This window comes from Coffea eugenioides, chromosome 7 (assembly GCF_003713205.1).
Source record: "Coffea eugenioides isolate CCC68of chromosome 7, Ceug_1.0, whole genome shotgun sequence".
Taxonomy (NCBI): domain Eukaryota; kingdom Viridiplantae; phylum Streptophyta; class Magnoliopsida; order Gentianales; family Rubiaceae; genus Coffea; species Coffea eugenioides.
This window is the reverse complement of record NC_040041.1, coordinates 12,757,770-12,781,247: the sequence shown is the minus strand read 5'-3', so window position 1 is coordinate 12,781,247 and position 23,478 is coordinate 12,757,770. Positions and strand designations below refer to the sequence as shown.

General features: G+C 36.0%; 3 protein-coding genes across 4 annotated transcripts; 2 read left to right on the top strand and 1 right to left on the bottom strand.

Annotated features, from left to right (window-relative positions):
• The first annotated feature begins 1,150 nt into the window (after positions 1–1,150).
• LOC113778309 (chromatin assembly factor 1 subunit FAS2) lies at positions 1,151–6,427 on the top strand. 2 transcript variants are annotated; one of them, XM_027323670.1, is made up of 12 exons: positions 1,151–1,423; positions 1,946–2,057; positions 3,095–3,121; positions 3,249–3,321; positions 3,824–3,927; positions 4,079–4,290; positions 4,384–4,480; positions 4,962–5,034; positions 5,258–5,346; positions 5,438–5,576; positions 5,690–5,790; positions 5,882–6,427. In XM_027323670.1, the coding sequence occupies exons 1-12, from the start codon at positions 1,310–1,312 to the stop codon at positions 6,091–6,093; spliced, it is 1,353 nt and encodes a 450-aa protein (XP_027179471.1). In that variant the 5' UTR covers positions 1,151–1,309; the 3' UTR covers positions 6,094–6,427. The 2 variants fall into 2 exon arrangements, with proteins under 2 accessions (XP_027179471.1, XP_027179472.1); XM_027323671.1 differs by lacking the exons at positions 5,258–5,346; positions 5,438–5,576.
• Positions 6,428–14,584: 8,157 nt separating this feature from the next.
• On the top strand, positions 14,585–15,391 carry LOC113776942. The gene has a single exon (XM_027321994.1). It carries the CDS (start codon positions 14,585–14,587, stop codon positions 15,389–15,391), a length of 807 nt encoding a protein of 268 aa, XP_027177795.1.
• A 2,792-nt stretch (positions 15,392–18,183) lies between these two features.
• Positions 18,184–22,994, bottom strand: LOC113778624 (protein trichome berefringence-like 7). Its single transcript, XM_027324086.1, has 4 exons — positions 22,080–22,994; positions 20,050–20,208; positions 19,306–19,615; positions 18,184–18,322 (listed from the first exon to the last, which is right to left on the bottom strand). Exons 1-3 carry the CDS (start codon positions 22,880–22,882, stop codon positions 19,315–19,317), a joined length of 1,263 nt encoding a protein of 420 aa, XP_027179887.1. The 5' UTR covers positions 22,883–22,994; the 3' UTR covers positions 18,184–18,322; positions 19,306–19,314.
• Between the last annotated feature and the right edge of the window lie 484 nt (positions 22,995–23,478).

The following is a 23,478-nucleotide window of genomic DNA, read 5'->3' as shown; positions in this document are numbered from 1 at the left end:
TCAAACTCCGTTTTTGATCGGATTGACCGAATTTCTACCAACTCAAATTTTTAAAATAATTGGAACCAAACACTTGATCGGTTCTCGGTTCGACCGGTCAGATCGACCAATCTGTTCCAAATTTAAAAACATGGGTGAAATGAGTTTTAGGACCAAGCGGACAGACTTTTTTTATATCTAAAAAACTATTGTGGTTGATTTTAAATGTGAGAGATAAAAAAGTTTTTTTTTTTTTTGAAAATGTGAGGGACTAATTTAGCAAATTTCCGCTTTTTTCCTTCACCGTTCATTTTGTTCTCACCTCTATCTCTAAAAAGACATCTGTTTGGATTCAGACTTTTTTGAAAAATAATTTTTTCATTTACAATGTTACAGTAATACACAAACAAAAACAACTCCAAAAACACCATATCCATACAATATATCAAAAACAACTCTAAATATACAAAAAAAACACACAACTACCCATTACTCTCCACCACCATGGCCACCACCACCCCCACACTCACGACCCTCTCTCCTCTCTCCTATCTTTCTCCGCCCATCTTTCTTCCCTCTCTCCTCCTCCTCCTCCTTCTTTCCTCTTCCTCTCTCTCCTTCTCCTTCCTCCTTTCTTTTTTTCCTTTCCCCACCCCCAAATTTCCTTCCCCTCGACTAACCGCAACCTTCCTAGTCACGATCAAATCTGATCGCGACCAAGACGGTCGTGGTTAGAGTGGTGGCTAAAATCGCAGCCACCACCTGCAAGCAGGAGAGTGGTTTGGAGTTGGGGGGAAGGAGGGGAGGAAGGAGAAGGGAGAGGAAAGAGGGAGGAGGAGGAGGAGATAAAGAGAAAGGAGAGAGGGGGAGGAAAAGGGAGGGGATAGTGTAGTTCGTGTAAAATTTTAAAAAAAATATCCTAAAAAAATTGTAAATTATAAAAATGCTCAAAAACATATTTTAAAAATATCTCTAAAAAACAATCCAAAAAACATATACAATAAAAATTTTTCATATACATAATTATAGTAAAATTTTGAAAAACACCTTCAAAACACACTCGATTTACGAAGCGGCGGCCTTCTCCCACCAATTTCCCGCCAAAAAAACAGACCCATCCTCCCCAATAAACCCAAATCCCCCCCAAATCGAAAACCCGCACAAAACCCCTAATAAGCTCATCAATTCTTTCTGCTTCACATTTTCTTCATCTAAACCCCAATAACTTCTGCCCAAATCCCTCCCCAGAGAAGTCTGAAACACAAAAACATTCAAGATTTTCCAATTACTTCAAATTTTTTTTGTGAAAAAAGGGAAAAAGAGAAGGAAAATGAAGGGTGGAACAGTTCAAATTAATTGGCACGACACCAAGCCAGTCTTAACCCTAGATTTTCACTCTCTCTCAGGTCTCCTAGCTACCGGCGGTGCCGATTTCGACATAAAGGTGATACTACGTCGTTTCCTTCTACTAATTTTTTCCTCTCACTTATTTATCAGTTATGCCTTTTTCTTTTTTAATTTATGTACAATTTTAATTCCTGGTTAGGTGCGAAATTTCTCTTTTTTATAATTTATTTGTGTGGATTTTCTTTTTTTTATTTGGTGTTATCATTTCTTTACTTGTGTGTCTTACATAAAAAAATTCTAAATATTATATCTGAAGCTGGTATTTAATTGTCTTTATTTATACTTAGACTGCAAAATTGAAGCTTTACCTAATATTTCTGCAATTACTATGGAAAGGCAAAAGGATGGCAAAGATATTTCATGATTTGGTCATTTCGGGTTGGTATAGTAATGAAATGGGAATCAAGATCGGTACTGCATGCTTTAGTTACAGAGAAAAGGGCTTTCTGGGATTCACTTCTTTGATGTTAGAAGTTTATTTTCTGGAAAAAGAAATGATTTTGGTGAAATGTGGCATAATGTGAAGTGAATTCTTGACTTTTCAAAATGCAATTTTCAGCTATGGGAGATAAGTTCTGGTGAAGAGCAAAACAGGGGTCCTGGAGCTTCATATAAAACTAACCTATCTTACCACGGTTCAGCAGTAAATGTGCTTCGCTTTTCTCCTTCTGGTAAGGTTGTGAGTATTCCCGATTGAGAACAATTATGATATGTAATCTGAGAGACGAATATTATGTTCTGTTATCGAGATCTTCATTTGCTTGCCTTTGTTAAGCATGGGTTAGTAGTTTTCTCATTTGATATGCTTGCAATGTGTTATGCAGTATTACAATTTTTAAGAATGTGAGCCTCTATGTGCGTCTAAGCTTTTAATGGAGAGAACAATCATCTTTGATTGCATAACTGCAATGATGTATAATTCTTGGTATTTATCAACTTTTTTCCTCGAGAGAATATAGAACATAAAATCATGTACTGAAACCTATAGATCTTCCCAGTTGATAAGTTTTAGTGGTTGTACAATCATGATTTTTTTTTTTTTGCATGAAGATGCCATTTTGGTTGCCTGTGCATTGTAATGGAGTCAATCTCAATCTTGAAGTTGAATAGCTTCCGAATCCAACATCTGTCTACTAGTTGCACATAACACATTCCACACTCTGGATGAGTATGATTCAACTTCTCTATGGACAAAAGTTGAGCATAATAGTCTTCAACTTATCTAACACAGCATGTCATCCTAAAAAGATCTTTTTTTCCCTTTAGTACTGAAAGACAAGGACGAATCAACAATAATGGACCTTCCAGACCTTATTTTGTTTGATAATGATGATAGCATTTCGGAGCTTCAAAAGATGAGAAATGTTCAGGGAGCATGATATATATATATATATATATATATATGTACTTTTCTATTGATTGGTGTTGCTTTCAGATATGTTTGGTTTTGGTTTGCTTTTACCTGGAAGATTGCATTTGAATGACCAGCTTTCCCAAGTTTTTTTCTGTTGATTAGTTTTTGAAGTTTCATCGAGAGTCCTTTAGTTTGTCAGGTTAAGTGTTTCTTTCCTTATCGAGATTTTATGCTAAACTTAAATGTATGGCCCCAAAATCTCTTTATATGTCTGCCTGTGTATTCATTACTTCCAAAATTATCATTGTCATGTCTGCTGTAAATTCGGAGATCTGATTCACAGTAACTATGCAGGAGAACAACTGGCATCTGGTGCTGATGGTATGAATAAGATTCTGGAATCAGCTTTTCATACTTAATTGTTGTTAGTTATATCCTTTCTTTTATTACCTGCCTTGGTATCTACATCTGTGATGTCAATTTCTGAGCTTAACTTTTTCTAGTATAGGTGGTGAACTTGTCCTATGGAAGTTACATTCTAATGATGCTGGAGAAACATGGAAGTTCTTGAAGATATTATCGTAAGCTATCACTGATGTCATGTTTATTCCCATAGTTGACTAACTCTTGTTTCTCTTATGGATTATTTCCTTTCTATTGCTATCTCTTTTTGTGACTTATAATTAATTTGAACCCTTCAGGGTGTATAATGGGTGGTGGGAGAATGGGAGTGTTCAATTTTATGTTTGACCTTACCTTAGCCAGTTTGACGAATACCTGGGTGCAGTGATCCCATCAAATTAATTCTAGCCCAAGAATTTAAGACTGACTCCAGAATCAAGACCATGTAATAATACATTTGGTTCAAAAACAATCTTTTGTTTTGTAGTCTTAATTAAAAGATCTTGTCTTACTGTTTGAGAATGTGGTGAACTAATCATGGTCTAGTTATATAACATGTCTTGTCATTGCTGCATCAAATGGATTGATGTCAATATGAATTCTCAGCAGCAATGGCAGGCGAATGATTTCAGGACAAGGGGTATTGCTTTTGCTTCCGTACTGACTAATGACCTTTTCTAGGTTTCATCGTAAGGATGTATTGGACTTGCAGTGGTCCACTGATGGTACATTTCTTATTTCTGGATCTGTTGACAACACTTGTATCATATGGGATGTGAATAAAGGTAGGGCAGCGAATGTGAGCTGTTATATTATTTGTGCATCAGTTGATAGCTCTTGCGCATATAGTTAGTGAAGATGCAGAAGAAAATCTGAAGCTGTTAGATGTTCAGACATTGTTCTTAGTAAACCTATTGGTTGATGTTAACCTTTCAGGTTCTGTGCATCAAATTTTAGATGGCCATTCTCATTATGTCCAAGGTGTTGCATGGGATCCATTAGCTAAGTTTTTAGCTTCGCTCAGCTCAGATAGAACGTGCAGGATTTATGTCAACAAGCCATCTAAAACAAAAGGAAATGATAGGATGAACTACATTTGTCAGTATGTCATATCCAGGTTGGAACCACAGACTACAGATGAATCCAAGGTTAGAAATTTCTTCTGCTGGCACATGCCAGAACTAAATCTCTTTTTTTCTTTTCCTTTTTTTAAGAGTCTTATATGTGGTATCAAAATGCAGACAGCTAAAAATCACCTCTTCCATGATGAGACACTGCCATCTTTTTTCCGAAGATTAGCTTGGTCTCCTGATGGATCATTTTTACTTGTGCCTGCAGGTATTGCTTTAATAAGTTGTTATTTTGACATTTCTCTAATAAGTTGCTTTAATAAGTTCTTTTTGTCTCTTGGCATTATCTATCCTCTCCTCTGCACTGCACCTCACCTCTCAGAATTTTTGACATTCTCCTTTAGTATTTATTGTTCATTCCCAAACATCAAGGAGAAAGGAGGAATGCCGTACCTTCATTACTTAGTTATATTGAGGAAATATTAGATGGTTTCCTGCACACATGGTGCTAGTGAATATTGGACTAAATGTACTTTTATGTTGCTAAATAAACATCTATGCAATCTTTGATCCTTATCTGGAGATCTTTTTCATGTGCTTTATGTTAGCAGTGCAGTTGGTGTGGTTGCCATGGAGTGAACCATCTTACTCCTGTTCCTATATTTTCTTGTCATTTTTCACTGGAGATTAAGAGGCCAGTTAATGTTTTATGCATTAGAATGCTACTAATGATTTATGTGCTATATCAGGTTCTTTCAAACATACACCATCTTCTGAATTTGTAAATGCTGCCTATATCCTTTCTAGAAATGATCTTTCTAGGTAAGTCTACTCTTCATTTTTATTTTAATCACAAGTATCTTATCAGCTTGTTTCTAGATATGATAGATTAGCATTTTTTTTCCCCTGTACTCTTGTCCTTAAGATTACATGTGAAATTGCATACTTATTTGGACATTAATCATGGTCATTGATACATTTTTCATTTAACAGGGCTGTACCTTTTGTTTAACTAAACTTTTTTTTTTTTTTGGTCAACGTTTAGACCTGCTTTGATGCTTCCTGGTGCCAGCAAACCTGTTGTGGCAGTGCGGTTCTGCCCTGTGAGATTTAGCTTGCGAGGATTAAAGTCATGTAAATTTTTGTTAAAATCATATTCTAGATCCTTTTCAGTGTACCGTATGGCTCCTATATTTGATGAGAAATCCACTTGGTAATTGTACAGCTGACTTCTTTAGTCTCCCTTATCGCCTTATCTTTGCGCTGGCCACTTTGAACTCTTTATATATCTATGATACGGAGGGTATTGAACCAATATCAATCCTGGCTGGACTTCATTATGCAGCTATAACTGACATTGCCTGGTACTTTTAGTTGTTCTATTTAGGTTTAGTGCTGCTCTTATCAGCAGCAATGCTGATAGAAGTAAATCCTGAACTTTGGTTACTTACTTTTTATACTTTTTTGATGTGAACAGGTCACCAAATGGCAAATATTTGGCATTGTCCTCACAAGATGGCTATTGTACTCTCCTAGAATTTCAAAATCAGGAGCTGGGATCATCAGTCCCTGTTTCAGGTTTATTTTTGAACTTATACTGACAAATGCATCTCACAAAGTCTTCCAATCATGATTGTCATTTTCTGATCAGCCATGATTCATCTTGCAGAAGAGAGAAACATCGTGGATGACTGTAAAACTCTGCAGCAGGCGCAAGGGGCTTCTTTCACAAAAACTGAGCCTGACAACAGCCTTGATGGTGCAGAAAGTGAGAAGGCTGAAGCTCATAATGACGAAAAGCAAGCTTCCACAGCTACATTGGCCACTCCCACAGCAAATAAACCTGCCAAAAGGCGTATAACTCCTATTGTCATTGACTGACTGTAATGTTCCTATCTGTATAGAATGACACCCTTCTTTTCCATTTTTCCTCTTCTGCGTTTTTGGGTGTGGAAGGGTTGTGGATGGGTGGTGAGTGGAAGAGCAAAAGTAGCAATAGTTAATGTAATAGGTATCTAGACAGCTTCTCATGAAGTTAGGCAAATTGCCACTGTTTAAAAAAGAAACAGGTTTGCAGTTATGTGGTATATTCCGCTTGTAGCATGTACAGGAGTCATCTACACTTCGCGTTGCGTAATTGAGGACTCCATCATTGTTTGCAAAAGATATGCTACACTTAAACTCTCCCAAGTATTTTGTGCCAGCTTGAGTGGGGATTTGATTCATGTGCTAGTTCGTGCTTTTCGAACCTTTGACCTTCTTCTTATACTTTTCTTTTCTCTTACTTTGTTCCAATGTCTTTCTTCTTTTTGACCTGGTTGATTAGAAAATTCAATGAGTTGAATTGAATTGTTTATCCCTTTGGTGTGTATTCTTTTTGCAATATCTTGAACACGAAAAACCTGTGAAAAATGACAAGAAATTTTTTAGGAAAACAAAAATGCCACTCTTTAATTTCGTATTTCTTTTATACTATTACCCAAAATTTTAGACGAAGAATTGTAACATGTAAATTTACAAGAAGTAAATCCTTGGAATCACCTAACAGCATAAACTGGACTAACTAGGACAAGGGTCTCATTGAGTAGTTCGTCTAAGAAAATTTTGTAAACAAATGACAAAGGAAATTAGATATTGAACGAAGGAAAAGGAAGTGTGGGAATGGAAACTTGTCCATCGATATTGGAAATTGAACGAAGGATTCCAAAAACTGTGACAAGATTTCCTTTCCATAGTAGGGTAAGTCGGTTATCCACTTTTTGGTAACTTGCAGTGTCTGCTGCAGTTTCCCATATTGCACCATTCAGATCCCTATATAATCTCAGTTGGAGTCAAGAATCAATCATTCTTCAAGCAAGAGACGATTGAAGTTCAGTTTCCCTGGAAGTCAAGAATCAATCATTCTTCAGGCAAAGAGATAATCGAAGTTCACTTTCTTGGATTTCCATCTTCCAGGGGGAAGGAAAGTGCTTCATGGAAGACATGGACTGCAACAACAATCCCAGTTGGAAAGAATCATCTTATGGCCCTGATGATGATGATGATGAGACAGAGGAATCATGTTATCGTCTTCTCTTGATTGGCTTTTGCATGTTCACAACTTGGATGGCAGTAAACGCTGCGATCATGGGAGCCACCAACTGCATTCAGCTGGCCAGCCAGGAGCCTGTTGGCAGTTCTGGGCGGGCATACCACATTGGCCTTGCCGCTTTTATGATTCCCATTGGCGTAATTTATGTTGTTATATGTGCTGCTTTTCTTTTTGTGCTTCTTGCTGATTGCTTCTCAATATTAGAGAGAATTTTCATCGGAGGCAAGGCAGTAAAATCATCCCCGTCCTCTTTTTGTCCTGATGAGGACTCCGACATTGAAAAGGGCGTTCAAAGTGAAGAAAACATCAAGAAGCGAAGGTATGGGGTAGTCAAGATATACAACATATGAGCTCGTGATGCACGGATACCAATCACTTCTCAACACTAATCATGAAATCAAGCACTAATGGTGAAGCTACTACCTTCTGAAGTTGCAACAATATATTTGTTTGTTTATTTTTGGTTTACAGTTATCAAAGTAGGAAGAGGGATTCCGAGAAAATTATGTTTTGAAAGGGTGATTTTCTTTAGTAGAATATTTTCTTGTAACGAGGAATTTGAGGATCAAGCAGATTCCTTAGAAAGAAATGTTAAAGGTTTTCTTTTAGTTTTAACGTTAGCAACTTCTTATGTTCCATGATATTAAGTATTAACAAGTTAGTCGATGGTTATTTATTGTAATCGTATTCTTCAATCTTTCGCGTTTCCTTTTTGCTTTTCTCTGGGAAATATTCTTGTTTTAGATGATTGATTGCTTTTTCACCTAGCTATATCATATAATATATATATATGCAGTGGTGCTTCAGAAATTTTACCTTGAACTTTCTCTGCCACCGAAAAACGAAAAATAGATATTTGATCCCTAGGTGTCCAACTAGGCCTGTTAATTGGGTAATATGAGTCAGATTTTGACGCACTCAAATCTAACTCACACAAAATATCAATCTTTTGAATTCAAACTCAACTCAATTAGACTTATATTTTTTGTAGCTCATGTTCCACTCACCAAAAAAGTAGGGTATTGAAACGAATTCGGATTGGCCCAACTCAAGTCATGTATTTTTTCAATTAATAAATGAAATAACCAACCAATCTATAGATGTTTTTCTAATATCTTGAATTTTATGATAAAAAAAATATAACTCACCAATCGCTGAAATCGATCTAATGACCAGAGGAGGGTTTTAGAGTCTTCCCCATTGCTAAATTGAACGTTCGAATTTTGTGCCTCACAGTTAGGGGTGGAATGATTTTGTGCCTGACAATTAGGGATGGGATGTTAAAAAAAAAAAAAAAAAAGAAAGACAAGAAGAAGAAGAAAAACCTTCATAGTTTGCCATCTAAAATTCAACCATTTAACTAGATTTGTTTAGGCAAAATATTTTATTCCAAACTCAACTCAGTTCATATTGCATAAGGCTCAACCCAATAAATTCTGGGCCGAACAACTAGTGTTCAGGGTAGCCCATCCCAATTGATTGGCCTATGTCGCACCACACCCCGAAAAAAAAAACACTTGAAATGGGCATTGCGCTACAAATGAGCTAATTTCCAATGGATGGGCTATTCATCCTTTGTATAACACTGAAAAATGTGTGTCCCATTGTTGTTATTTTCCTCTTTTAATTAAAACAAAAGATGCGATAGTTTTATCATTATTTTCATAATCTTTGTCTTTATGTTTTTTTTCTTCACTTGTTTTAATATTGATACCAGATGTTAAATGCAATTTGTCAACATTTATACTTATTATTATTGGAAATAATGGGTGTCTGCAGCTAATGTGTGATTATGTGCGAAAGAGAAAATTTACGTAAAAATAATGGATGAGTGACTATTATTATCGCTATATGTGGCTGTCTTCGGTAGCTTTCTCCGATAGAGTTTCTACTTCCATTGGCTCCCCCTTCCCCTAAATTAGGATAGATTAAGTTATAGGAATGTTACGTTGCGAAAAAAAAAAAAAAAAAAGATTGCCATTGTACTAGTGTCTATTGACAATGCGTGGCTTAAGGATTTTGTACAGTTTCCTTCAAAAAAAAAAAAAGGATTTTGTACGGTATTTTAGGTACTCATCAACACATATGAACTTAATATATTTTCTCTACTTTATATTTCTTGAGTTTCACTTTTTGAAAGCAAAATCAATACGTGGAATACTATTTGACTAGTGGCTCTCTGAATATCTGAGACAAATCCAAAACATAAATGGGTTATAGTTAAATCTCAAATTGGGTTATACTTTCAATTTGATTTTAATTTAGGGTGTAAATTGTAACTATAGATTTAAAGGAGGGGTTCTAGTACACCTATGCCAATTATATATATATATATATTCGCGTGTGTCTGTGTGTATATGTATACATATGTGTATGTATGTGAGACAGTATTACACTGTCAGTTTATATGAAATTTTTTTTTTACTTGTTTTGCTGTGTGGTTTAGTAAGCTCTATGCTTATTTATACTTTTATCTTGAATTAGTGCTTAATCATAATATTTAACTTCAAATAATTTAATATGCCTTTTTAGGTCTAGTCAATTTACTTTCCTCATTTTTATCTTGATTTTGAATTTTGGAAGGTCAAATTCTAATCAAAATTATATTTTCAGGATTTCTTACCATATGTAAGTCGATTTGATTTGATCTTCTAAATCTCACACTGTCTTTAGAAATGTTCGAATTCGTCCTTATTTTAAATTTCAACAACTTATCAAGATCATTTTCAACCAAGATCTTGTCCAAATTCTTCCAAATAGCCACTTGCCTTTTCTAGTCAAACCGACCCTTGCCTTCTTGACTCATCCATCATCTTTATATATTTTTTTCAAAAGTCAATCTAATAGGTGATTCGGAAGTCCTTTAGGTTTGGCTGTGAATTGAGCTTTTTTTTTTTTTGTGAAGTTATGATCAGCTCAAACTTAGGCCCAGAAAAAAATTTAATTGGTGGGCTTAGACTCGGCTTGCTCGGATTTGAACCATAGTTATTAAATTCGGCCCGGAGAGGAGACCGGCGAAGGAGGTGGGTCAACGGGTCACTGGTTCAACCGGTGGGTGAGTGGTTGAACCAGTGGATCATTACATATATTTAAATATTATATTTTATAAATTTTGATATAGGATATATGAGATAAATTGTAATAAATAATGTCATAACAAATATTCATTTAATTTAATTTGCTATAGAATATTTAATTCATATAAGAATCAGCAAAACATAAATTTAATAAGTAATCCACTAAACTTCAAGTGTAGATGTTTACTGTAATTATCTAGGTTATTTACAAATTTTAAATGCACAAAAATATTTAAAAAACAATATTTGTCTTTAAAATAAATTATGTAATATGTTATTTTTGAAATCTATTTTATAATTTATAGAATATAGGGGTCATAAGTTTTATTAAAAGATTCCAAATACATTTGTTTTGGAGAGTTTAAAAAAATAAAGATGAAATTAACAAAACATTCATATAGCATAAGAATGACCATTAATGAACAAGTCACAAAGTGGCCTGGTGGTGAGCTACGCACAAACAATACCAAAGGTCTGAAGTAGGGGTGTTTCGCGAGCCGATCGCGAGCGGCTCGAATACGAGCTCGACTCGAGCTCGTCAATATCGAGCTCGAGTCGAGCTCGAGCTCAAAAACATTAAGTTCGTTGGCTCGCGAGCTCAATTATATATATATTTTTTATTTTAATAGTAAAATTACATATATATCCCTAATATTTTATTATTTGTTAAAAAAATTCATTTTTAAAAATAAATAATTATTTTTTATTTTTTAAAAATAAAATAATAATAATTATTTTTTTATTTTTTAAACTCGAGCTCGAACTCGAGTTCGAGCTTCACAAAATTGACTTGAACTCTGCTCGATTAGCCAAAATTCGACTCGAGGTCGGCTCGTTTGCACCCCTAGTCTGAAGTTCGAACCCAAGCAAAGGCTTGGAAAAACATTTTTTCCTCAAACCCGGTCTGCCCACAAAACCGGCCGGGTTTCCGGTTTAATCCGGTTGAACCGTCGGTCCGTTGAAAAGTCAACGGTTCATATGCAGAAATGATCCAATTGAAGAACCGGCCCGGTTTAGTGGCCGGTTAGCCGGGTTGACCGGTCGAACCGCCGGATCGGGCCGGGTTTAATAACTATGATTTGAACTATTTTGGGTCTTTTAATTTATTGCACTTCCAGTTTCGGACTTAAAATTAGGCTGACTAAAATTCTAAAATTTCGCCCTTTAAAATTATAGTTTAATAGAAGTATAACCCAAATTAATAGAAGAGTAACCCAAATTAGAATTATAAAATTCTTGAACAATATTAAATATTAGAACAATGAATAATACATAGCATAAATGTTAGTATAATATAATTTTAATACAACATATATATATATGTTTGTGTGCGCGCGGGGGGGGCTTAAATTAGGTTAAGCTTAGTTTTTCTTAAACTCAATCCATTTTAACTTTGTTGCATATTTTAAAAACCCACACTCAACCTAACCTATACTAGCAAGTAAGGTATTTTTTTTATAACCATGATAGAGTATTTACATTGTCATTTTGTAAGAGATTTTCTATTTATTTTACGGTGTGCGATTTATTAAGTTCCATCACTTTGTTGTTTATACCTTTATCTCTTGCATTAGTACATTATCATCATATCTATTGTTTAGACAATTTAATTTCGTTACATTAAAGAAAAATAAACTTTTATATACAAAAATATGGAATTTGCAAAACTACCAACCAAATAAAATTACAAAGGTAAAATCATCAAGACTTTTTCGGTTAAAATTTCTTCACTAATTAAAATAAGTTCAAACTATTTTAAATAAGCTAATTGCCAATTCTCCCATAGAGAAGAAATAAATAAATAAATGAATATTAGTTTATAAACTGTCTTGGGACAATTTTACATGACATACCGCTTTCTAATTCCTACTTTCCAAATTCTTATTCTTTCCGAATTGTCGTACTTAAACTCAACTGGCCGTTGCGTCAATTCTTCTCCGTAAAACTCACGCCTCCTTCAATTCTCGTATGCAACCATGGAGAAGAAGGCACTGAAGAGTTCGAAGTCTAAGCAATCCCTGAATTCCAAGGTATCCTTCAAAGTCTGCAAGAACAGGGTTGCTGGAATCAAGAAGAAGGCAATGGAGCTCGCATTGCTGTGTGATATACCCGTTTGTGTGGTGATCATTGATCCTAGTGGCAAAATCCAAACCTGGCCTGAGAATCACAATGATGTTCAATCTGTTCTTGACAAGTATTCTGAAAAAGAACAAGCTCGATCACTATCAGCCAAGAACAGAGAGCACCCTCCGAAGAAGTCGACAGATGGAGAAATTGATCCTGTCGAGTTGGTTAAGATATTGGACAGTAAAATTGAAGCAATCAAGAACAAGATTGAGGAAAGGATGGTCAAGAATGGTGCAGTGGCAATAAATGTTGCTGAAATTGATAAGATGCACCCTCTGAAGAAGTCGACAGATGGAGAAATTGATCGTGTCGAGTTGGTTAAGATACTGGACAGTAAAATTGAAGCAATCAAGAGCAAGATTGAGGAAAGGATCGTCAAGAACGGTGCAGCAGCAATAAGTGTTGCTGAAATTGATAAGATGGATAATGCTGTTGATCTTTTCGACTTTGATCAGTATGAGATTGACAATGCTGCAGAGTATCTTGATGCTATTGATTTTCTCGATCAAGAAGAAACTGAAAACCCTGGAAAGGTTCTTGATTTTGTTGATCTTGACCCTGATCAGGATGAAAAAACTTCTACTTTGATTCAGTCGCCTCATCAGGAGGAAATTTCGCAATTTCTTGGAAGTGGGTTTTCTTATTGGGACGAGTCTTCCACTGATTTTAGTGATTGGGACCAACTCTGCACTGATTGGGAGAAATTTTCCGGTGATTCTGGTGAATGGGCTGAAGTTTCTACTGATTTTGAGGTGAGGCGCCAATTCCCAATTGACTCTGATTTTGATATGCTGCCCCAATTGCAGAACAGCGATCCAATTGGTTCCAGTTATGAAAACCCCCTCCTTAACAGGTTATGAATTTCCACAAATTCCTTTGGAAACAGACGTTGCCATGGATGATCCCATGGCAGAACTTTTGCAGTTTGGAGATTTTCTGAGTGGGGATGTTGGAAATTCAGACTTTTCCATTCCTCTTATGGCTGGATTTTGATTTATTATTTGGGCAACATAGAATTGAACCCTTGTAGCTGCAGGGGAATTTTCCTGTTTCGTGCACCCCTTCTTTTTGGTTTATCCCCATGAAGATTAATCCCATGTTCAAGATTAATCAAGAGGGATCTTTATACTTAATTAGATTTTTATTTTCCTCTTGTAGTAGTTCTTGTATTATTTGAGTAAATTGAGTCTTCTTCCTCTTTTGGTGTATTTACCGAAAGGATTGATATCTTGTTTTAATGTGAATTTGTATTTCCTTCAAATTAAAACTGTTAATGTTTCTTTACTAGTGTTGTCCTTTCCTTTTCTCTCAATGTTTTTTTTTTCTTTATTTTATCCCTTTTAGTTGGTCCAAGTCTTGATGAAATTCGTACATGTGGGAGTTTTTACGAAATATGCAATCAAGTCACGGGGAAAAAAAAAATACTAATTTTGATATAAATCCAGGTTTTGTCCGGTTTCACTGGTTTCGGTCAAATCTGGCTTTTAAAAGGCAGTCTTTTAAGATGATTTCGACTGGATGCCTAGCCGGTTCCCAGTCGGACCAGCCGGTCTAGTTTGAATTTTAAAACATAGATATAAATTGCAAGCATGAGCAATTCAATCACAATCAATGAATAGATTGCAAAATGTTTAAGAAAAACTATTGAATAGCATGATTTGTGGAACTGCTAACAGATTGCAATAATTAGTTATTCACTTTGCTATTTTTTAAGCAATAGATAAGTAAAAATACTTGTTATGATTATGATTCTAGGATCTTATCTCTAGCAGATCTTTTTCCAGAGTTTTTCTCTAATTTTGTTTTCTTTATGCTATATAAAAGCATGGCTTATAACTCAATAAAATGTGACTTCTGCAATACAAAAGTTTTCATTCTTGTTCTACTTTCTCTACTCTAATAATCCAACAGAGTGGCACCAGAGCTTTCATCTTGAGGGATCTATGAGGATTGAGAGAGTTTAAACACATTCTTTAAAACATTTACCCTTATTACAATGAATCCAGAGGTTTCCTCTACTCATCAACTTGGACCTCCCATATTCGATGGAACAAATTATCAAATGTAGGCTGTCAGAATGGAAGCCTATATTGGTAGAAATGATTTGTGGGAGCCTATAGAAGATGATTATGAAGTACTTCCTCTTCTAAACAATCCAACAATTGCTCAAATGAAACACCATAATGAGAGGAGACAAAGGAAATCGAAAGTCAAAGCAAGTCTATATGCAATTGTCACATCCACAATCTTTTCAAGAATCATGACATTGAAAACGGCGCATGAGATCTGGAATTTCTTGAAGAATGAATATGAAGGAGATGAAAAAATCAAAGGGATGCGAGTGTTGAACTTGATTCGAGAATTTGAGATGCAGAAGATGAAAGGATCAGAAACTATCAAGGACTATTCTGATAGACTCCTTGACATAGTCAATAAAGTAAGACTTCTTGGTACTAATTTTTCTGATTCTAGAATAGTTCAAAAAATTCTAGTTACAATCCCTGAAAAGTTTAAGGCTACAACCATGGCCTTGGAAAACTCAAAAGATCTGTCATGTATCACCTTGGCAGAATTGTTAAATGCACTACAGGCACAAGAACACAGAAGGCTGATGAGGCAAGAAGAATCAGTGGAAGGTGCCTTTCAAGCCATATCACAAAACAACAACAGGGGCAAGAACATGAAGAACAACAAAAAAATGCCTGGAAACAACAAATCTCAAGTATTTCCGCTTTGCCCTTATTGTAAAAAAACCAATCATCCACAAAAAAGGTGTTGGTGGAACCCAGATGTAAGATGTCACAAATGTGGTCAGTTAGGGCATGTGGAAAAGATATGCAAGTCTCAACAGCAACAAGGAAAAGCCAAGGCTGCGGAGAATTAACCGCAGGAGGAGCAATTGTTTGCATATTCATGTTTCGCCACTAATAGCTCTGTGGAAAGCTGGCTTATAGATAGTGGTTCTACAAAACACATGACTTATAATCAAGAGCTTTTCAAAAAGCTTGATAAAACTGCTATTACTAGAGTCCGGATTGGAAATGGAGCTTATCTTGCTATAAAAGGCATAGGAACACCGGCAATTGAAGGGTACACAGGTTTGAAATTAATTTCTGATGTTTTATATGTTCCAAAATTGATCAAAACCTTTTGAGTATTCCTCAATTATTGGAAAAAGATTATATATATGTGTGTGCGCGCAGGGGGCTTACATTGGGTTAAGCTTAATTTTTCTTAAACTCAATCCATTTTAACTTTGTTGCATATTTTAAAAACCCACACTCAATCTAACCTATACCAGTAAGTAAGATATTTTCTATAACCATGATAGAATATTTGCATTGTCATTTTGTAAGAAATTTTCTATTTATTTTGCGCTCTGTGATTTATTGAGTTCCATCCCTTGGTTGTTTATACCTTTATCTCTTGCATTAGTACTTTATCATCATATCTATTGTTTAGACAATTTAATTTCGTTACATTAAAGAAAAGTAAACTTTTATAAATAAAATTATGGAATTTGCAAAACCACCAACCAAATAAAATTACAAAGGTAAAATCATCAAGATTTTTTAAGTTAAAATTTCTTAACTAAAAAAAATGCTTAAAATAAGTTCAAACTATTTTAAATAAGTTCATTGCCAATTCTCCCATAGGGAAGAAATAAATAAATAAATAAACAAATATTAGTTTACAAACAGTCTTGGGACAATATTTTACATAACATACCGCTTTCTAATTCCTACTTTCCAAATTCTTATTCTTTCCGAATTGTCGTACTTAAACTCAACTGGCCGTTGCTTCAATTCTTCTCCGTAAAACTCACGCCTCCTTCAATTCTCGTATGCAACCATGGAGAAGAAGGCACTGAAGAGTTCGAAGTCTAAGCAATCCGTGAATTCTAAGGTATCCTTCAAAGTCTGCAAGAACAGGGTTGCTGGAATCAAGAAGAAGGCAATGGAGCTGGCATTGCTGTGTGATATACCAGTTTGTGTGGTGATCATTGAGCCTAGTGGCAAAATCCAAACCTGGCCTGAGAATCACAATGATGTTCAATCTGTTCTTGACAAGTATTCTGAAAAAGAACAAGCTCGATCACTGTCAGCCAAGAACAGAGAGCACCCTCCGAAGAAGTCGACAGATGGAGAAATTGATCCTGTCGAGTTGGTTAAGATATTGGACAGTAAAATTGAAGCAATCAAGAACAAGATTGAGGAAAGGATGGTCAAGAATGGTGCAGCGGCAATAAATGTTGCTGAAATTGATAAGATGCACCCTCTGAAGAAGTCGACAGATGGAGAAATTGATCGTGTCGAGTTGGTTAAGATACTGGACAGTAAAATTGAAGCAATCAAGAGCAAGATTGAGGAAAGGATCGTCAAGAACGGTGCAGCAGCAATAAATGTTGCTGAAATTGATAAGATGGATAATGCTGTTGATCTTTTCGACTTTGATCAGTATGAGATTGACAATGCTGCAGAGTATCTTGATGCTATTGATTTTCTCGATCAAGAAGAAACTGAAAACCCTGGAAAGGTTCTTGATTTTGTTGATCTTGACCCTGATCAGGATGAAAAAACTTCTACTTTGATTCAGTCGCCTCATCAGGAGGAAATTTCGCAATTTCTTGGAAGTGGGTTTTCTTATTGGGACGAGTCTTCCACTGATTTTAGTGATTGGGACCAACTCTGCACTGATTGGGAGAAATTTTCCGGTGATTTTGGTGAAGGGGCTGAAGTTTCTACTGATTTTGAGGTGAGGCGCCAAATCCCAATTGACTCTGATTTTGATATGCTGCCCCAATTGCAGAACAGCGATCCAATTGGTTCCAGTTACGAAAACCCCCTCCTTACGGGGTATGAATTTCCACAAATTCCTTTGGAAACAGACATTGCCATGGATGATCCCATGGCAGAACTTTTGCAGTTTGGAGATTTTCTGAGTGGGGATGTTGGAAATTCAGACTTTTCCATTCCTCTTATGGCTGGATTTTGATTTATTATTTGGGCAACATAGAATTGAACCATTGTAGCTGCAGGGGAATTTTCCTGTTTCGTGCACCCCTTCTTTTTGGTTTATCCCCATGAAGATTAATCCCATGTTCAAGATTAATCAAGAGGGATCTTTATTATTAATTAGATTTTTATTTTTCTCTTGTAGTAGTTCTTGTATTATTTGAGTAAGTTGAGTCTTCTTCCTCTTTTGGTGTATTTACCCAAAGGATTGATATCTTGTTTTAATGTGAATTTGTATTTCCTTCAAATGAAAACTGTTAATGTTTCTTTACTAGTGTTATCCTTACCTTTTCTCTCAATGTTTTTTTTTTCTTTATTTTATCCCTTTTAGTGGTCCAAGTCTTGATGAAATTCGTACATGTGGGAGTTTTTACGAAATATGCAATCAAGGTTTTGTCCGGTTTCACTGGTTTCCGGTCAAATATGGCTTTTAAAAGACAGTCTTTTAACATGATTTGGACCGGATGCCTAGCTGGATCCAGTCGGACCAGCCGGTCCAGTTCGAATTTTAAAACATAGATATAAATTGCAAGCATGAGCAATTCAATCACAATCAATGAATAAATTGCAAAATGTTTAAGAAAAATCAATAATGAAGTTACATCTTTTCTGTTCTGTGCAAAAATGAATTGAAAAGAATGAACAAATGAAGTCATGATACATGATTTCTCTCTAGACGTGGCTGGCTATACACTCCTTTAGTTTTACTGATGCAAAATTGTGCTTGACCTCCTTTCTTCAAGGAAAAATATACAGTTGAACAGGTTAGGAAGGATGGTTCGTATCCTGTTACGCAGGACCTGCATGCATCACAGAAGCTTATCAGACAGGACACTCCATTTAGAAGCTTCATGAAATCATCAATTCCATCACTTTGCTTTTGATTAGTCAATTTCCTAAAATATATACAAAGCTAAACTGCGGTCAGTGAGATGACAATGTTTTGAAAGTGATTCCAACATTCATATTATCAGGTTTTATGACAATTATCATCCAGCAGAAGCTTACAAACAGAAAGCATACGGGAAAGCAAAGTTTGGGTGGTAAGAGGAGTAGTGTTGGTTAGTTATGGAAGTGTAGAACTTAAGTTTTTGCCAGCTGACATTTCAGCGGAAAATGATGTTCATTAGCAATATCTAAGAGAGATTGTAAGCTCCTAACACCAGATTAAGAAAGCAACTAACCGCATAAAGTGAAGGTGAAGGAAAAGAAGCAGATGGCTGAAGAAAACCTGTATAGTCCAGCTGTTTGGTTGAGACGATCAATTGTCTATATGAAGATGTCATGGACAAAAATATGTTCAAAGTCACTGACTACTTCAGAAGCTTCCAAGCATTTATCCTCAATAATTCACCTGGAGAACTCTAGAGAATATTTCCTTTCTATTAGTCTACATTGTTCAAGAAGAATTCCTCACTGTCATACTTGTTGCAACTTGGCTTAGGCTTAGAATGTTCTATAAACATTACAAAAGCCTAAGTCATTCTTAATGAAGGTTGTGACTGTTATTTATGTCCTTTATTTTGGGCCTACCACTTCAGAAAAACCAATAAAATATGGGAGAAGTATTAAATGCTTGGTGATGGCAATGCTATAGGTCATGTGAAGTTGTTCTTTTATTTAGATTAAAACTGCTTCGACTGGACACTGAATCACATTTTCAGCTGAACTAGAATAACAAGACAAAATTGTTGTAGCAGTTGCCATAATTTTATGTTATCCTGTCAACCATTTAATCTTTGGGTGACGTGGTGATCAGTGAAGTTAAGGCAGCCAAACTTACTCTGTTAGCTCACTCTGAGGATGCATCTTTGAAGCCAGGAAGCAGGTGAAAGAGTATTTCGTTCCATATATCAGGTACTCCTGGTAGACACCAGTGGCTGCAGTCCGACATATTTGGTTTGTCGCTCCATATACCCACATGTGCATCTCTCCTAAAAGCTGACAAGGGAGTTATGTGCAGAACAGTTACTGGAACTGCCATGTTTTTCACCACATCAAATACGGTGTCCGAAAATGGGCTACTGTCTTTCCCTTCGGTTTCTGAAAGAGGTTGACTCGTCATATTGCATAAGCGCAGAGTTTCGTCACCACTACAGATAAAGGCAGCTTGATAAGTCATCCCAAAGCGAAACATTGCAACTCAAGGTGAGTTATTCAATTCATAAGAATGAACAACTATAGAAAAATTAAATGCAACAAATGATGGGCAAAGACTAATTTAAATTAGACAGTGCAACTTGTGAACATGGCGTCTACAAGAATAGCCATTTTATGTAAAGACTATGAAAGCTCAATATCCTTTCGAACAGAAAACTACTTATACTCAGAAGTTGGACATCAAAAATTATACCAAGTTAGAGCAAAGCTTGGCTCAGAAATGCTAAGCTATGCAGGGAATGGCCATTTAATTGAGTTCTTATTTGGTATTCCATCAGGAGAGAAACACATAGCAATAGAGTCAAAAGCAATACAGGTGACAGCCAAGAACAATATTTTTTCAGTTCTAATAATTATTGATACATACCTCCAGTGAGATGGTTCAAAAGTTCGAAAAAAGACGCGTGTCCTGTTTGGGTTAATCATTGTATCAACCCAAGAAGACCATGTACCCAAAGCTGTTCTGAAGGCAGTGCCAATTGACATCCCTAGCTTCAATGAGTTACCAATTTGGAAATAGCAACCCCTGCCACCAAAATAGGAATTACAAGTTCAATGAGCATACAGAGGGAGAGTTTCCCTTGCCCCGGGTTTTGTTTTCATTGGAAGAGGGGGGGGGGGGGGTGTAGGTTTTAGAAGCAGATAACTTTTTATCTTAATTAATTGCAGGTGATCACATTTAAACAGTTTGCTTCCTTGTCCTTAATTTTTAGTACATCTTTACAGGGACCATTTGGATTGAAGGAAAGGGAAGGACAGGAAAGAAGAAGACTCCAGTGGAAAAGAAAGGAAAAGAGGGTAAAGGAAAGCGGATTCCATCCATCTTATTTGGACTAAGTACGAAAGGAAAAGAAAGGAAACATTGAAAATATTGTTTGGATTAGGGAAGGAAAAGAAAGGAAATGAAATTATCACGCATTAGTTACATTTTTATCCATAATTTAAAAGTCTGCCCTGTAAACACACAAGGTTTTTTAGGAAATTTTAAAATTTTCATTAATTGTGGTTTCCTTTCCTTCCGTTTCTGCACTCTTTTGGACAGAAAGCATGTTGACAAAAGATAACTAGATGTTATCCCTCCCTATCCTTTCCTTTCCCTCCTCAAAAACCAATCCAAACATCAAAGACCTTATCCCTCCAAATACTTTTCTTTCCTTTCCCTCCTATTCCCTCAAAACAAATGGTGCCGACAGAGACGCTGGCTTGTTTCCTTGGTATGCTACTTCATTGTATGAGAATGCTGAAGCCAAAAGCATGGTCTTGGTTGTAACTTGTTAATGCACTATGGTGAAACTGTGATCTTGTTTCTAGTTTAAGATGACAGTAGATAGCAAATTCTCTAATCATCAGACCACTACAAAATAGCACCGCAGCTACTTGTCAACTTCTCTCCTTATTTAAATTATGAATCATAAATTAACAACCACCATATATCATAAAGATCGATATACATCCTTACTTAGGATGCATGAAACAACCTCAGACAATGTAGAAATCCAAGGGTCAAGGAAAATAAGTTCAAGCATAACAAGAAGAGAAGGAAACAGAAGGAAAATTTGCATTTTCATCTTTTTAGGTTTACATGATGTCCTAATTTTGTTTGTCACTTTCAAAATTCATCTCATTTTTAATCTTTTCATATGGGAACATCTACTGTCAACTGGTAGAGAATCAGAGCACTTCCTAAGTCTATAAACTAGAAAAGTTGAAGCCATTTACTGCCTCCATGTGCAAAGTGAATAAAAGTTGACGCCAATTTGATGGCAAAGTAAATAAAAGCATATGCAAAACTATTAGTTCCAGAGAAGAGCAACATTTACTGCCTCCATACATTATTGGCAAAAAAGTGTAGATTCACCCCTTTAAAGACTCACATTATCATTCCTTATCTCAAAATGTAGAACTTAAAGCAGGGAATTTCCAAGCTTGCTTATCATATTGATAAGGCATAGTGATAGCCCTAGTAAATTATAACCTCCAGAGAGGATGATCTTAGAGATATTGCACTTTATGAGGGAACAAGGTAAAAGACAAAAGACACCCAGAATTGAGGAATTCAGGTTTATAGGACCTTAGATTTGACAAGGACAATTAAAGGAAGCATAGGTAGTTCCAGCTATTAAAAGTTTTAGTAAGATATACCATGGCAGATCCACCACGAGATGAGGAACATGGAAGCAAACAGAAATGGTCAAATAAACAAGGAAGGGGATACATCTAAAATTCAAACATAGGTCGTGATTTTCAAGGAACAGCACTTGTTCAGACAGGTGTCTGCCTGCAAGGAAACTCACGCCGAATACATCATTACTGAAAGTACTCATTAATGATCAAAGAAACAGGCAAAGTGCAAGAGAATTAGAATTTATCTTATCCAAAAGGAGAAACTGAACTTACGTTCCAAAGAGCTTCCCAGGAACCCACCATTGTCCGGAATTAAATATCAGAACATCTGTATTAATCCACTCATCACTGATATCATCCAACTCGTCCAATTTAAGAGTGGATCTAACCCTTTTAGGTCCACGCTTAGGTGCCCAACTGTGTTGCACTAGGAACACAGATCGATAGAATTCAATAGTAAAATTAAAGGAACTGAATCTCACACCCAAAAATCTAATCTGTTTCGTGATCTTGCTGCCATTGACTTCATAAACACTCCTCTTATCTTCCACCCCAGTCATCAACATACATATCAAGGACTCCCATTGTGTTCTACTCATTGAATCACCAACAAAAACAATTCTTCTGTTGCGAAACATTTCCAGGATACTCATCACATTAAATCTTGGAATATCACAATTCTTCGGCTTCCATCTCCACTTAAGATACCCTTTATCCATCCTACCATTTTCCAAGCAATTGAAACCTTGCTCTACAAAAGGGCATTCTGAGGCATTGTACAAGGGATACCTATAATCCAACACCCAATTTCCATCAAACACATCACAAGAGTTACCTGAATCATTTAAATGTGAGACACTATCATCGTGAAAAGCCTGTGTAAGACTTGGAAGAACATAAAGATACCGCAAACCAACGGCCAAGAAAAAGGAAACAACTAATCCTATCACTACGCCTATAAGAACTGGTCCGGAATTCCAGCTCTTTCGTGTGATTCTTGGGCTAGCAACAGCTCGGGGGCTGCCAACAATCTGGGTTCTTTGTTTCAACGAAGCTGTTCGACTCAAACTGCTCATCCTCTCAATCGTCCTCAGCACCACCACCCCAGTTCACAAGATCCAGTTCCAAAAACATTTTGACTATTATCACTTGTTCCTAATACAATTGTATAATACTCAAAATTCTATAGGAAAACTCAAGCCCATCAACAAGATCATTTAAAAAAAAAACACCAATTCAATCACTATTATACCGAATTGATTCCCTTTAATTCAACAAAGGCTGGAGCATCAATCAAGGATAAAGTCCCAATTTCCAGTAACAAAGAATACAACAGATTTTAGAAGCTTGAATCAGAACTACATTAACATCAGAACCCAGCATAGGTAATGATCAAGGGACCAAAAGGGTGTCCAAATCTTGTCAAGAAATGCAAACCGGATGCAAATGCCACTACCCTTTTGGAATCCTGAATGAATCCAATAAATCCAACTGTAAAATTATCAAGAAAGGAACTTTATCAGTTATTCATCAACTTTCAATGAAGGAAATGACAAGGTGATTTACCAAATCTTGGAGCTGAGGCAGGTTTTACTGTGTCTGAGGCTATTAATGTTAATAAAAATGGGAACGATTTGAATGTGGTAGAATTGTTAAAGGGATGCCCAGAAGG

Excerpts from the sequence above, each read along its gene's own strand:
- LOC113778309 (XM_027323670.1), top strand. The coding sequence starts at position 1,310 with ATGAAGGGTGGAACAGTTCAAATTAATTGGCACGACACCAAGCCAGTC. Across the intron at positions 3,122-3,248 it reads ACTGGCATCTGGTGCTGATG|GTGGTGAACTTGTCCTATGG; the intron begins GTATGAATAAGA and ends TTTCTAGTATAG. Across the intron at positions 4,481-4,961 it reads ATTTTTACTTGTGCCTGCAG|GTTCTTTCAAACATACACCA; the intron begins GTATTGCTTTAA and ends GTGCTATATCAG.
- LOC113776942 (XM_027321994.1), top strand. The coding sequence starts at position 14,585 with ATGGAAGCCTATATTGGTAGAAATGATTTGTGGGAGCCTATAGAAGAT.
- LOC113778624 (XM_027324086.1), bottom strand. The coding sequence starts at position 22,882 with ATGAGCAGTTTGAGTCGAACAGCTTCGTTGAAACAAAGAACCCAGATT. Across the intron at positions 20,209-22,079 it reads CCTGGGAAGCTCTTTGGAAC|GGGTTGCTATTTCCAAATTG; the intron begins GTAAGTTCAGTT and ends TTTTGGTGGCAG. Across the intron at positions 19,616-20,049 it reads TTTGAACCATCTCACTGGAG|TGGTGACGAAACTCTGCGCT; the intron begins GTATGTATCAAT and ends CTTTATCTGTAG.